The sequence below is a fragment of the Procambarus clarkii genome, chromosome 26, assembly GCF_040958095.1.
Source record: "Procambarus clarkii isolate CNS0578487 chromosome 26, FALCON_Pclarkii_2.0, whole genome shotgun sequence".
Classification (NCBI taxonomy): Eukaryota; Metazoa; Arthropoda; class Malacostraca; order Decapoda; family Cambaridae; genus Procambarus; species Procambarus clarkii.
In genome coordinates this window covers 17355475-17368662 of record NC_091175.1, presented here as the reverse complement: position 1 = coordinate 17368662, position 13188 = coordinate 17355475, and the positions used below count along the sequence as shown (strand labels likewise).

General features: G+C 44.9%; 2 protein-coding genes across 2 annotated transcripts in view; one reads left to right on the top strand and one right to left on the bottom strand.

Annotated features, from left to right (window-relative positions):
- LOC123756826 (uncharacterized) overlaps nucleotides 1-13188 on the top strand; it is a 29229-nt gene that overhangs the window by 2002 nt on the left and 14039 nt on the right. The window lies entirely within an intron of this gene.
- Nucleotides 3181-5356, bottom strand: LOC123756825 (translation initiation factor IF-2). Its single transcript, XM_045740193.2, has 2 exons — nucleotides 5213-5356; nucleotides 3181-3943 (listed from the first exon to the last, which is right to left on the bottom strand). Exons 1-2 carry the CDS (start codon nucleotides 5222-5224, stop codon nucleotides 3272-3274), a joined length of 684 nt encoding a protein of 227 aa, XP_045596149.1. The 5' UTR covers nucleotides 5225-5356; the 3' UTR covers nucleotides 3181-3271.

The following is a 13188-nucleotide window of genomic DNA, read 5'->3' as shown; positions in this document are numbered from 1 at the left end:
ACGTTACTTACAGGATCACGACGTTATTTGATGTTAAACAGGAACAACGAAGCTAAAGTCAACTCACTAATAAAAGGAGGATCTTTAAGGAATGTCTAACTCAATGACTCCAGGTCTGTCATCTATATCTAGTATGATTATGTTGGAGTGATCAAAAATCTATTATTACTATTGTTTAGTTCGTATAGCTAGCTGATGGGTCCACCTATCTCGTCTCGCTGTGGCGTCCCTTCCACAAACTCAGCAATAATCTCTTTCTCTTCCTCTCTCTGTCCCTCTTTGCTAATCCCCGCTCCCCCCCCTCCCCTTCCATTCCAAGACCTTCGCTTTATTATTACTGTCCGCCTTACCGTGTCGGCCAGAACATTAAGGTCAAGCGTGATGGATCAAAGTTCGAATGATGTCCTGTTCCGCCCCCGTCCCACACCTCATCCCGTCCCTTCCGTATCTGCCTGTCTCGTCCCACTTTCCATTCCATTTTGTAGGGGGTCAGAGTCACAGCCTGCCTCGTTCCACGCCTCGTCCCGACCCGGCAATTAGGGTTCCGTATTTGCCTGTCCCATTCCATCCCGTGGTTTTTCTCGATCCATATTAATCATCCCCCATCCCACTTCCCCTCCCTTTCTGTCACGTATCTTTCCGTTCTGTCGAGTTGTACTGCGCCAATTTCCGATTGATATCGTAGCTTTTCGTTTTCTCCAAGTCCTTTTACTCTTTCCCTTTCGTCTCATTTCATTCCATATCGTATAGTTCCATCACCTACCTGCTCCATCTATATGCCATAATGTCAGTTATGGCATATAGATGGAGCTTCCCTAACGCTTCCCCCTTCCTCTAATTCTTCGTTCATCTAATAAATACTGTTGATATATTTTGGGGACTTTACGAGAAACGTGTGAAATCAGAGAGAGAGAGAAAATAAATCGACTCTGCAGTGGCCTTCACCACTACACATTGTAAATGTTGAACCTCTGAACTGAAGGACTCGAGTCACTCATCAACTTTTAAAGCAAGATTGTTGAGTCTCTAACAGTCCAGAGGTACACGGCTGTCGTGACAAACATCTTCACAAGGTTTACAGCATTTTAAAATTATTTTGTGCAGCTGCACATGTCTTACTGTCTAGTTATTGCTTCACTGTCTAGTTATTGCCTCACTGTCTAGTTATTGCCTCACTGTCAAGTTATTGCCTCACTGTCTAGTTTTTGCCTCACTGTCTAGTTATTGCCTCACTGTCTAGTTATTGCCTCACTGTCAAGTTATTGCCTCACTGTCTAGTTATTGCCTCACTGTCAAGTTATTGCCTCACTGTCAAGTTATTGCCTCACTGTCAAGTTATTGCCTCACTGTCAAGTTATTGCCTCACTGTCAAGTTATTGCCTCACTGTCAAGTTATTGCCTCACTGTCAAGTTATTGCCTCACTGTCTAGTTATTGCCTCACTGTCAAGTTATTGCCTCACTGTCAAGTTATTGCCTCACTGTCTAGTTATTGCCTCACTGTCTAGTTATTGCCTCACTGTCTAGTTATTGCCTCACTGTCAAGTTATTGCCTCACTGTCTAGTTATTGCCTCACTGTCAAGTTATTGCCTCACTGTCTAGTTATTGCCTCACTGTCTAGTTATTGCCTCACTGTCAAGTTATTGCCTCACTGTCAAGTTATTGCCTCACTGTCTAGTTATTGCCTCACTGTCAAGTTATTGCCTCACTGTCAAGTTATTGCCTCACTGTCAAGTTATTGCCTCACTGTCTAGTTATTGCCTCACTGTCTAGTTATTGCCTCACTGTCTAGTTATTGCCTCACTGTCAAGTTATTGCCTCACTGTCTAGTTATTGCCTCACTGTCAAGTTATTGCCTCACTGTCTAGTTATTGCCTCACTGTCAAGTTATTGCCTCACTGTCAAGTTATTGCCTCACTGTCAAGTTATTGCCTCACTGTCAAGTTATTGCCTCACTGTCAAGTTATTGCCTCATTGTCTAGTTATTGCCTCACTGTCAAGTTATTGCCTCACTGTCAAGTTATTGCCTCACTGTCTAGTTATTGCCTCACTGTCTAGTTATATGGCTTGGCAAATGTCTCGTTGTTTAGAAGTTGCAAAATACAATCGATTTTACTCACGAACGTTTTAAGAACATAAGAATAGTGGAAACTGCAAAAGGCCTGTTGGCCCCGGCGAGGCGGCTACTGTTTTTACCCAATCAGTCAATCAGTTTGGTATTACGCCAAGGGAAAATGCCGTTATACAAGACTCGTTAAGTACAGAACGCTACAGCCCAAGTTCCGCTTGCAGCGGCGCAGTTGCAACTCCTTAATAACATATTGAAAAGGTTAAGGGAAAAAAATGTGAGATGAAAAAACTGGATCTAGCTTGACCATTTCCTCATTGAGTGCTGGAGTTGTGGGTAGGCACTGGATGGGGTGTTATTGGGGGGAGGGGGGTGGGGAGAGGGGTGCTTGGTGTGGTAATGGGGGGGGGGAATGGGGGTGCGCCCTTGACATTTGACGGTCCCGTCTCGTTCCCTCTCATCTGTGGGGGAGGTGACCTCGAGCTCTCTCTCTTGCCCAGGGAACGTGTGCCTGTTCCCTCGCCTGATTGGGGCATCTCACCAGGTATCCACTGCTCATTAACACAAAGGACACAGGTGCGTGCTAGCTGGCCTTCCCGGATAGACGGTCCAGGTAGCGACGCTCATTAGTTCACCTTGTTAACGAAAAAAAGCAGTCTAGCTTAGTTTGTGTTAATATTCATATCGTCAGACACGAGAGAGTTTGCCTCGCTGCTGTGTGAATTTTAATCAAGTGTTCTACTTGTCTCAGTGGGCTACGTTGTCTGTGCTATACTCCAGGGGCTGAGTTAATGTGTTTCCAGGCCAGACTTGCAAGAGGAAGTCTAGACAGGGTCTGTATGCTCATGGGACTATCCTCTCTATGCAACGAGGGAATACGAATGATTTTTCTGACATGTTTCATCAAACGTCCTTGGAAGATATCTGGGTGCGGTTCTTACATGTTTTTTTGTTCGCATCCCGTTACCTGTTGATCTGGCCACCTCAGGTGTGCGCCGGGTACAGCAAGGTTAATTATTCTACTAACTTTCCACCTTCATTTTTGTACATAGTAAATTTAAATTAAATATTACCCCGAGAGGCGAGTTTATGTAGGATAGTAAGATGGTGATGTACAAAAGGAGGAATCTTTTATTAAATCATTTAGTCTCTACAAGAGGCAAAATATAATTTTATAATAGACTGTACAAACCCCGACGCCTTCTCACACCGCTTGCAAGGAGGATACGAACCCGCTTGATGTTCTTTCCAGGTTAAGCACGGCTGGGTAGTCGAACCTGTGTGGCGATGGGGTGGGCTCTTGGTGGAAAGCTGGGGCATGTGAGGGTATAATTGGGGTGGGTGTGGGTATGAAGTGTCCCTGGGCATGCAGGGCAGGGGCTGGGGCTCTAACGGGGGCAGGGGCATGGACGGGAGCAGGGACGTGGACTGGAGCGGGGACGTGGGGTACAGCTGGAACCTCGGGTACAACGGGTACAGGCCTGGAGCGTGCTACAGGTCTAGGGGCTACGGGTCTAGGGGCAGCGGGTCTAGGGGCTGCGACAGGTTCCGGATTGGATCCCCCGTGTGCCCTCAGATTACCAAGACCCTCCTGGTTCAAGCCCTCTACCCCGATGACCTCGTAGCCGATGCCTTGACCTGCCCTCCACAGCACCTTGACGCGATTGCCATCATCTTGAACGTAAGAATAGAATCCGTACAGGTTTCCGTCAGGGCCGAACTTCTGACCGGAGGTCGTTCCGTCCTCCTGAGCGAGTTCGTGGCCGAAATTGCTGCCGTCCTGGTACGACTCGAATGAGAGAATCTTGGTGAAGGTGTTATCCCGGGCGCCCTGAGGCAGAGCCAAGGCCGTTCCGGCAAGCACCACAATCACTACCTGAGGGAGAAAAAGCAAATGATAAGTAAGTGCTACTTAATAATTACATGGCAGAGCGGAAGTCCATAGTCACCTGAGACTGAGGGATGCCTACTACTATTACTTATTAATGCCAGGGAACTTCAGGTATAAAATAAATGTCAGAAAATCATGTACACAGTACTAAGGGGAATGCAATATCCAACACATACAACTGAAAATTAAGAAATGACGTTTCGGTCCGTCCTGAATCATTATCAAATGTGTGGGTCTGTAAGATCATCTGCAAGTACAACTAGCATATCGGAGAACATCAAGACAGACTATACAAGAGTTGCAAGTGATGTTAAGATACACAACTGTTGCGTAGTGATATATGAAGAGCTTCAGACCACATAGGGAGCAGTGTACAGGTGTCAGTGGGAAAGAAAGTGAATATTTGATATAATTAAAAGGAAGAAATGACAGTGATGTGAAGATTCACATCTTGAAGAAGTGAAAGTGACACTGAAAATCGAAGTGTGGCGTAGTGTAGAAGAGAAAGTGTACACGAAATCTTTCACTGAAACCCGACGTCCGTCGCTGGACATTTGTTTCTGAAGAAGAGATAACCCAGAATCAACTAATCTAAGAAACGACACAACATTTCCCTAAATACAGAAAAATGGTATTGATTGGACAAAATAATTTAAGTTAATGAAATTAATCTCAAGCATGAAACCGGAATGAGAAAATGGGTTCTCTTTTTTTTACAAGTTGACATATGCAATTCTCAAAAAATGAAATGAAAATTCAGAGGATTAATCAATTATATAAGAACATGACAATTAAATAATTGGGTGTGATTAAAAGGTAATCATATTTGACCTGAAAAAGAGCGTCTGAATAGCCCCTGAGTCTGCAACTAAAACACTCATTAAAGGTAAAAATTGAGTGCTTAGCAATAAATAAATCTGATTTATGCAATCAGGTAAATGTCCTATGTGTGATGTGTTGTGTTTGGCAAACGTGTAGTCGTGGCAATGGTCGTGTTCAACCATGGTACATAAAACACAAGAATAACAGCGAAGAGAACACTGGTGTTCGCCTCAAAATATATAGCTAAAGTTGCAAAAAGTTCACAATAAAACCTTTGTGGCAAAAAGAGCATCAAAATGAGATAAATAAGATCTACAGCATCCAGGATCTGAGTCAGATGCCTTACATGGAACAAAGATTGAAAAGTTATGAGCCAAGGTAATTAATTTCTCGTCACAGGTACTTATTGAAGAGAGGTAAAGAGGGACTTACAAGCTGTCTCATTCTTGCTGGCTCGAATTCTGCGGGTTGACTGGCGGCGGGTCTGCCAGGAGGGCCTTATATACCCAGGGTACAGGTGACGTCAGGGCCAACAGGTCTGGCCAAGGGTATATTGTCCGGGCCCCGTGGATGCCCCACCAAGCCAGCTGCCACAGTTGCTACTGTCGAATTAGAACAAGTGGGTCTTGATGACTATTGAGACTAAACTTCGGATTAATCCTCCAATTGTGTCGTCATCACTCTGATGCTCGGAGTGTGGTCTTGTCATTCACACACTGAATGTTCGGTCTTGTCATTCACACACTGAATGTTCGGTCTTGTCGTTCACACACTGAATGTTCGGTCTTGTCATTCACACACTGAATGTTCGGTCTTGTCGTTCACACACTGAATGTTCGGTCTTGTCATTCACACACTGAATGTTCGGTCTTGTCATTCACACACTGAATGTTCGGTCTTGTCATTCACACACTGAATGTTCGGTCTTGTCATTCACACACTGAATGTTCGGTCTTGTCATTCACACACTGAATGTTCGGTCTTGTCATTCACACACTGAATGTTCGGTCTTGTCATTCACACACTGAATGTTCGGTCTTGTCATTCACACACTGAATGTTCGGTCTTGTCATTCACACACTGAATGTTCGGTCTTGTCATTCACACACTGAATGTTCGGTCTTGTCATTCACACACTGAATGTTCGGTCTTGTCGTTCACAATGAAGGTTTGGTCTTGTCGTTCACAATGAAGGTTTGGTCTTGTCGTTCACACTGAAAGTAGAACTTACTCGTGTATATGTGGAAGGACTCGTGGATTTCGTCCGACAATGCGACACATATGACTGCAAGAATTTCAAATTCAACTAATGGTGTATCACTCTATCTAACTATTAACGTGAAGTCTTATCAAACTTTCACACTCAAGCGTTCGCTAAGTGCAAGTATGAACCAGTTGCAGCGACTAGCGCGGAACAGCGAGTTCGCTAACCCAAAAAGAGACAAATATGCCCTCGTTGGATGGTAGCAGATTTGTGCTTCGTATCCCATGCTTAACAACTCGATACATCTACCTGAATTTATCTGATGGGCCACTAACACTTTAATGGACTTGATAAGAACAGGAAGCCGGCGGTTTGTCAACGGGCCTTGATTTGTCGTCAGGACAAATGAGAGCAAAGGATACATTATGCAATACCCATTGTCAAGGCCAGGAAGCCTGTACTTAGACCTATTGAGGTCCCCCTCCCCCCCTCCTAAGCTAACTACTGACCCTCCGCAGAATGCTAACCACAACAGTTGCCTAACTCCGTCAACAGTCGTCTGCAGTAGAAACCAAAACAGCTTTACCAGGAATAGATAACCCACACCTTTCCTCTGACCAGCTCTGGATATTATCGCGCCAATGACCTCTTCCAGGCATGATAGTGACAGGGGAGGGGGGGGGGCGGGGTCACGTCCTTCCGAGCGTCCAGTTAACAGGGACCTGACTCCCTTTTTTAACCGGAAAGTACACATTATCCCATAGTGTTGGTGCGTGATATCATTCAGAGTCGCCCACTCTCTCCTGGACTCAGATGTATTACTCGTATGTTCGTTTCCCTGTGTGTGTGTGTGTGTGTGTGTGTGTGTGTGTGTGTGTGTGTGTGTGTGTGTGTGTGTGTGTGTGTGTGTACTCACCTAATAGAGTGAGTACACACACAGGGGGCGCTGGGGGTTGAGTGAACAGCATGCTGGGCACGTAATCCTGTGGACCGGGGTTCGATTCCCGGCGCCGGCGAGAAACAAAATGGACTGTGTGTGTGTGTGTACTCACCTAATTGTACTCACCTAATTGTGCTTGCGGGGGTTGAGCTCTGGCTCTTTGGTCCCGCCTCTCAACCGTCAATCAACTGGTGTACAGATTCCTGAGCCTATTGGGCTCTATCATATCTACATTTGAAACTGTGTATGGAGTCAGCCTCCACCACATCACTTCCTAATGCATTCCATTTACTAACTACTCTGACACTGAAAAAGTTCTTTCTAACGTCTCTGTGGCTCATTTGGGTACTCAGCTTCCACCTGTGTCCCCTTGTTCGCGTCCCACCAGTGTTGAATAGTTCATCCTTGTTTACCCGGTCGATTCCCCTGAGGATTTTGTAGGTTGTGATCATGTCCCCCCTTACTCTTCTGTCTTCCAGTGTCGTGAGGTGCATTTCCCGCAGCCTTTCCTCATAACTCATGCCTCTTAGTTCTGGGACTAGTCTAGTAGCATACCTTTGGACTTTTTCCAGCTTCGTCTTGTGCTTGACAAGGTACGGGCTCCATGCTGGGGCCGCATACTCCAGGATTGGTCTTACATATGTGGTGTACAAGATTCTGAATGATTCCTTACACAGGTTCCTGAACGCCGTTCTGATGTTAGCCAGCCTCGCATATGCCGCAGACGTTATTCTCTTTATGTGGGCTTCAGGAGACAGGTTTGGTGTGATATCAACTCCTAGATCTTTCTCTCTGTCTGTTTCATTAAGTACTTCATCTCCTATTCTGTATCCTGTGCCTGGCCTCCTGTTTCCACTGCCTAGTTTCATTACTTTGCATTTACTCGGGTTGAACTTCAACAGCCATTTGTTGGACCATTCACTCAGTCTATCCAGGTCATCTTGTAGCCTCCTACTATCATCCTCTGTTTCAATCCTCCTCATAATTTTTGCATCGTCGGCAAACATTGAGAGGAACGAATCTATACCCTCTGGGAGATCATTTACATATACCAGAAACAGTATAGGTCCAAGGACTGACCCCTGCGGGACTCCACTTGTGACGTCTCGCCAATCTGAGGCCTCACCCCTCACACAGACTCGTTGTCTCCTGTTGCTTAGGTATTCCTCTATCCACCGGAGTACCTTCCCTCTCACCCCAGCCTGCATCTCCAACTTTCGCACTAGCCTCTTGTGTGGTACTGTATCAAAGGCTTTCTGACAATCCAAAAATATGCAGTCTGCCCACCCTTCTCTTTCTTGCCTTATTTTTGTTGCCTGGTCGTAGAATTCAAGTAACCCTGTGAGGCAGGACCTGCCATCCCTGAACCCATGTTGATGCTGTGTTACAAAGTTCCTTCGCTCCAGATGCTCCACTAGTTTTTTTTCGCACAATCTTCTCCATCAGCTTGCATGGTATGCAGGTTAGGGACACTGGCCTGTAGTTCAGTGCCTCCTGTCTATCCCCTTTCTTGTATATCGGGACTACGTTAGCTGCTTTCCAAATATCTGGCAGTTCCCCTGTTGCCAGTGATTTGTTATACACTATGGAGAGTGGTAGGCTCAGTTCTCTTGCTCCTTCCTTTAGAACCCAAGGGGAGATTCCATCTGGGCCTATAGCCTTCGTCACGTCCAACTCTAGTAAACACTTCCTTACTTCCCCACTGGTAATCTCAAACTCTTCCAGTGGTTCCTGGTTAGCTATTCCCTCACTTACCTCTGGAATTTCTCCTTGTTCTAAGGTGAAGACCTCCTGGAATTTCTTATTCAATTCCTCACACACTTCCTTGTCATTTGTAGTGAATCCTTCCGCCCCTATCCTTAATCTCATAACCTGTTCCTTTACTGTTGTTTTTCTCCTAATGTGGCTATGCAACAATTTAGGCTGAGTCTTTGCCTTGCTTGCGATGTCATTTTCGTATTGTCTTTCTGCCTCTCTTCTCATCCTGACATATTCATTCCTGGCATTCTGGTATCTTTCTCTGCTCTCCAGTGTCCTGTTATTCCTATAGTTTCTCCATGCCCTTTTACTTTGCTGCTTAGCTAGCCTACATCTTTGGTTAAACCATGGGTTTCTCATCTTCATTTCTCTGTTTTCCTTTTGGACTGGGACAAACTTGTTTGCTGCGTCCTTGCACTTCTGTGTGATGTAATCCATCATATCTTGGGCCGTCTTTCCCCTGAGCTCTGTTTCCCATGCTATATCTGTTAGGAATTTTCTTATCCCCTCATAGTTTCCCTTTCGGTATGCTAACCTTTGTGTGTGTGTGTGTGTGTGTGTGTGTTGGTCAAAGGTGTATGAATATAGGTTAGATGTGTGTATTTATAGGTTTGAGCTGTATGTGCATGGGTTAGAGATACACTTGTATAGATCAGAGATGTTTATATGTAGGGTAGAGGCGCCTGTCTCTAAATAGCTATACTAGACAATCACATTTACAATAATGATATTTCATCTCAGATCACACGCCACAGCTTCCACATCATTGATCTGTGATGGAGCCAGAGGGCGCATCCGGCCCCAAGATGACAACACAGTATCGCCACGACAAGTCTCAAGTGAAGACGCCATGTTTTTGTGTAGGGATTGGGAGGGGTGGGGGGAGGATGGTGGGGTAGGGGGGGTATTTGGGTGGGGAGGGGGTGTTTGGGAGTTGGGGGGGGGGGAGGTGAGGGGGAGTGTGGGGTGGAGTCTTTGAAGGAGGCTGAGGAGAAGAGCATCACCTTGAGTTATCCAAGTACCCAATTTGGAGGACCGGAAGGCAGTCCTCTCTGGAGGAAGGCAGCCATCTTGGTTCCATCTCGCTAACCCATGACAATGAACAATTACCCTCAACCCCTTCTCTATGGCAAGGAAGGAGCCTATAAATATTGAGAGAGGGCAGGAGGGTGGAGGAGCCAAAGGGACGTGTGGGAGAGAGAGAGAGAGAGAGAGAGAGAGAGAGAGAGAGAGAGAGAGAGAGAGAGAGAGAGAGAGAGAGAGAGAGAAGGAAGGGTGAAGACCTTCACCTTCATCTCAAGATGCCAGGGGTCGAGAGCAATATCCCAAGTTCCTCATCTTAGTATTTAGTCCAGAAAGATATTATAGAATTAAGGCTGTCGTCAAAAGGCACATGTTAACGCAGCCTGTTTCATTTATTACATTTACAATCGTTAGTTTGTCGTTATTTATAATATTTTCTTGTTAAACTCATATATGCTATATAGTCGTAATGGCTTGGCGCTTTACCCTGATAATTCCCTCCCTCAAATCACTATTTCATTCATTCATGGGTCGACTTGTTTAATAATTCATTAATGAAGGACAAGCAAGAGTCGACAAAAATAATTCTGTCACTGAAAGCCGGTTTAGGTTACTCAAAGAGTTCACATTTCCATCGAGGTGTCTCTGGTGTCTATATATTCTTCCTACCTTTATTTCCACCACGATCCACACTTCTGTTGCTGTTAGCACTCCGTGGCCCCCATGCCCTACCAGTCCCCATGTCAGACTCCACCTTTAACAATCCCTCGTTGTCACGCCCAACCACAATCACCACCACCACCTGAACCACCCTGTCACCCCCCTATCCACACCTTCCTGATTGGTTCAGATCCCATGGTCACTCCTCGCCTGTCTTCATATTAACACAATCATGCCCACCTAATCGACACACCTAAACTACATTAGCATATTAGCCCTAGTTAAATTAAATTAAATTTTGCCCCGAGGGACGAGTTTATTGGGCAGCGCCACTCATCCTGTGAGTGGACACACCGCCATAGTGACAGTATTGGGCAGCGCCACTCATCCTGTGAGTGGACACACCGCCATAGTGACAGTATTGGGCAGCGCCACTCATCCTGTGAGTGGACACACCGCTATAGTGACAGTATTGGGCAGCGCCACTCATCCTGTGAGTGGACACACCGCCATAGTGACAGTATTGGGCAGCGCCACTCATCCTGTGAGTGGACACACCGCCATAGCAGCATGTACAACACTCCCCAATAGGAAGAAACCCCGCTGGGTTGTCACCCTAGTGGTGAGTTATGAGAGACAGACGAACAGGTGCAGAGACAGACAGGAAAAAATAGACACACAAACAGAGCTAAAGATTGTTACTGACAGAGAAAGAGAAATATGGAGATATAGAAAGAGAAATATATGCAGAAAAAGATTGACTTATACATACAGACAGGCTGACAGATAGACAATGACAAAGGATATCAGCAAGCAAGAAATCGAACAAGAGAGGGAGAGGAAGCAAGATAGCAAAAGAGAGATAGGGAAAGAGAGAGAGAGAGAGAGAGAGAGAGAGAGAGAGAGAGAGAGAGAGAGAGAGAGAGAGAGAGAGAGAGAGAGAGAGAGCAAAACCGAAAGAGAGGAAGAACATAAAATATACATAAAATAACGAAAACCTCGAGAAAATGAATGAACTAAAGATGTGTTACACAAGCTATGAATAATAACCTGCACCAGGAAGTGTATAGTGTAGTCTCTCTCCCCCAACCCCTCCGTAAGGTAGTCCAGGAAGACAACTGGACGAGTCTAAATTACCCTCTGGCAGAAGTGGATGGGGACCTCCTGATTCTCAAGACTTCCCTTTGTATACGCTAATATTGGCGTCTTAAGCTTCCGTAGTTATCGATCGCTTCAGCTTAAAATTCTCCAACGGAGAGCAGAATAGGATTCGGAGTTCAAGTGACGAAGACGTAAACAAGTGACGTTCATTTGAACCTTTAATAATGAACGGAGAACGTATGATATTTACTGTGAACTTTGCAGACCAAGAGTCACAATAACGTGGCTGAAATATGTCGACCAAACCACACACTAGAAAGTCAAGGGACGACGACGTTTCGGTCCGTCCTGGACCATTCTCAAGTTGATTGTGTCATTCTTACAATCGACTTGAGAATGGTACTGTGAACTTTGTTCCCTGCGAGGTCTGCTCTCACCACCCCTCGGAGCTTACAGGCACCAGGAGAGAACATTAACTAGGACGTCACCTTATCAAACAACGAAACCCTATAATTAGACAGGACCTCATTAAAACTTGTACTACCACATAGAAGACCTGAGCGGGCGCCTAGGACCGAAAAATACTTACATTCGATATACTAAATAGTCGACTACTGAGCCCTTGCCAGTACCAGAGTTGTTGTTGGTAGTTGTTATAGATTCAGCTACTCGGAACAAGTTCCAAGTAGCACGGGCTATGGTGAGCCCGTAGCTTACCTGGCACAGGAGCGGGGCAAGTATAACGGGCTATGGTGAGCCCGTAGTGGACTTACCTGGCACAGGAGTATCAGAGACATTAGCGTCTTCATATACTACAAGCATAACCATTCACCCCCTTCTCCCACCCCAACTAAAAAAAAGTTTCAAATATCATTCCATGGGGGGTCACGATAAAGGTCAAACCCACGAAGTTCAAACATTGACCAGGAACTGCATTTAAAGGTTTTGCCACTCAATAAAAACAAAATTAGGTCTCACTGTAGAGAATACTCGAAAATGAACCAAAACTTACCAATACGAAAATGACAGGAAGGTCACTTCCATTGCAAAATACTGATTTTTTGATCTTTCGGATGAGATTCACAGAGCAACTGGAGTGGTCAACCTGCATTTTTTTCCAGATTGGTGTTCGATTCCCAGTGGTGTCAGTGGTTGAGCAAGGTCCCTTCACTCAGGAACCGTGTTAATGTTAACGAAAATATTAACGTGTGCAAGGTTCCTTCACTCTGTCATTTACCATTTCCTAATCTGTCCTGGTATGCCTTTCCAAGTGTTGTATAGTCATACTGGTTTCACCCCGTTATTTTATTTAATTTCACAGAGCTGCTAATTTATTATTATTTTTTTATATTTGCACTAAATAGCACCAAGTAATGTACAGTATTTAAGATTATGCAAATATTTTGTGAGGAATTATTAATATAAAATTATGATTTAGCTTATCAAAATATACTGGAACAACTTGTCAAAGAAGTTCCTCGAAATCAGCTCAATGAGATTTAGAAACAAAACCCCCATATATCGTATTAAAATGAACCATTGAATGTTTAACTATATATCCCTATATCTGTGTCCTATGGATTATGACTGGTCCTTTAGAAGACAGTAGTAGAAATCGCTATATATTGCTATATCATTCACTAGATATAATCACTATATCATTCACTAGACTGTCGCAGATTCAAACTGTAGCTTGAAAAACACTCGACCCCAACTCTATAA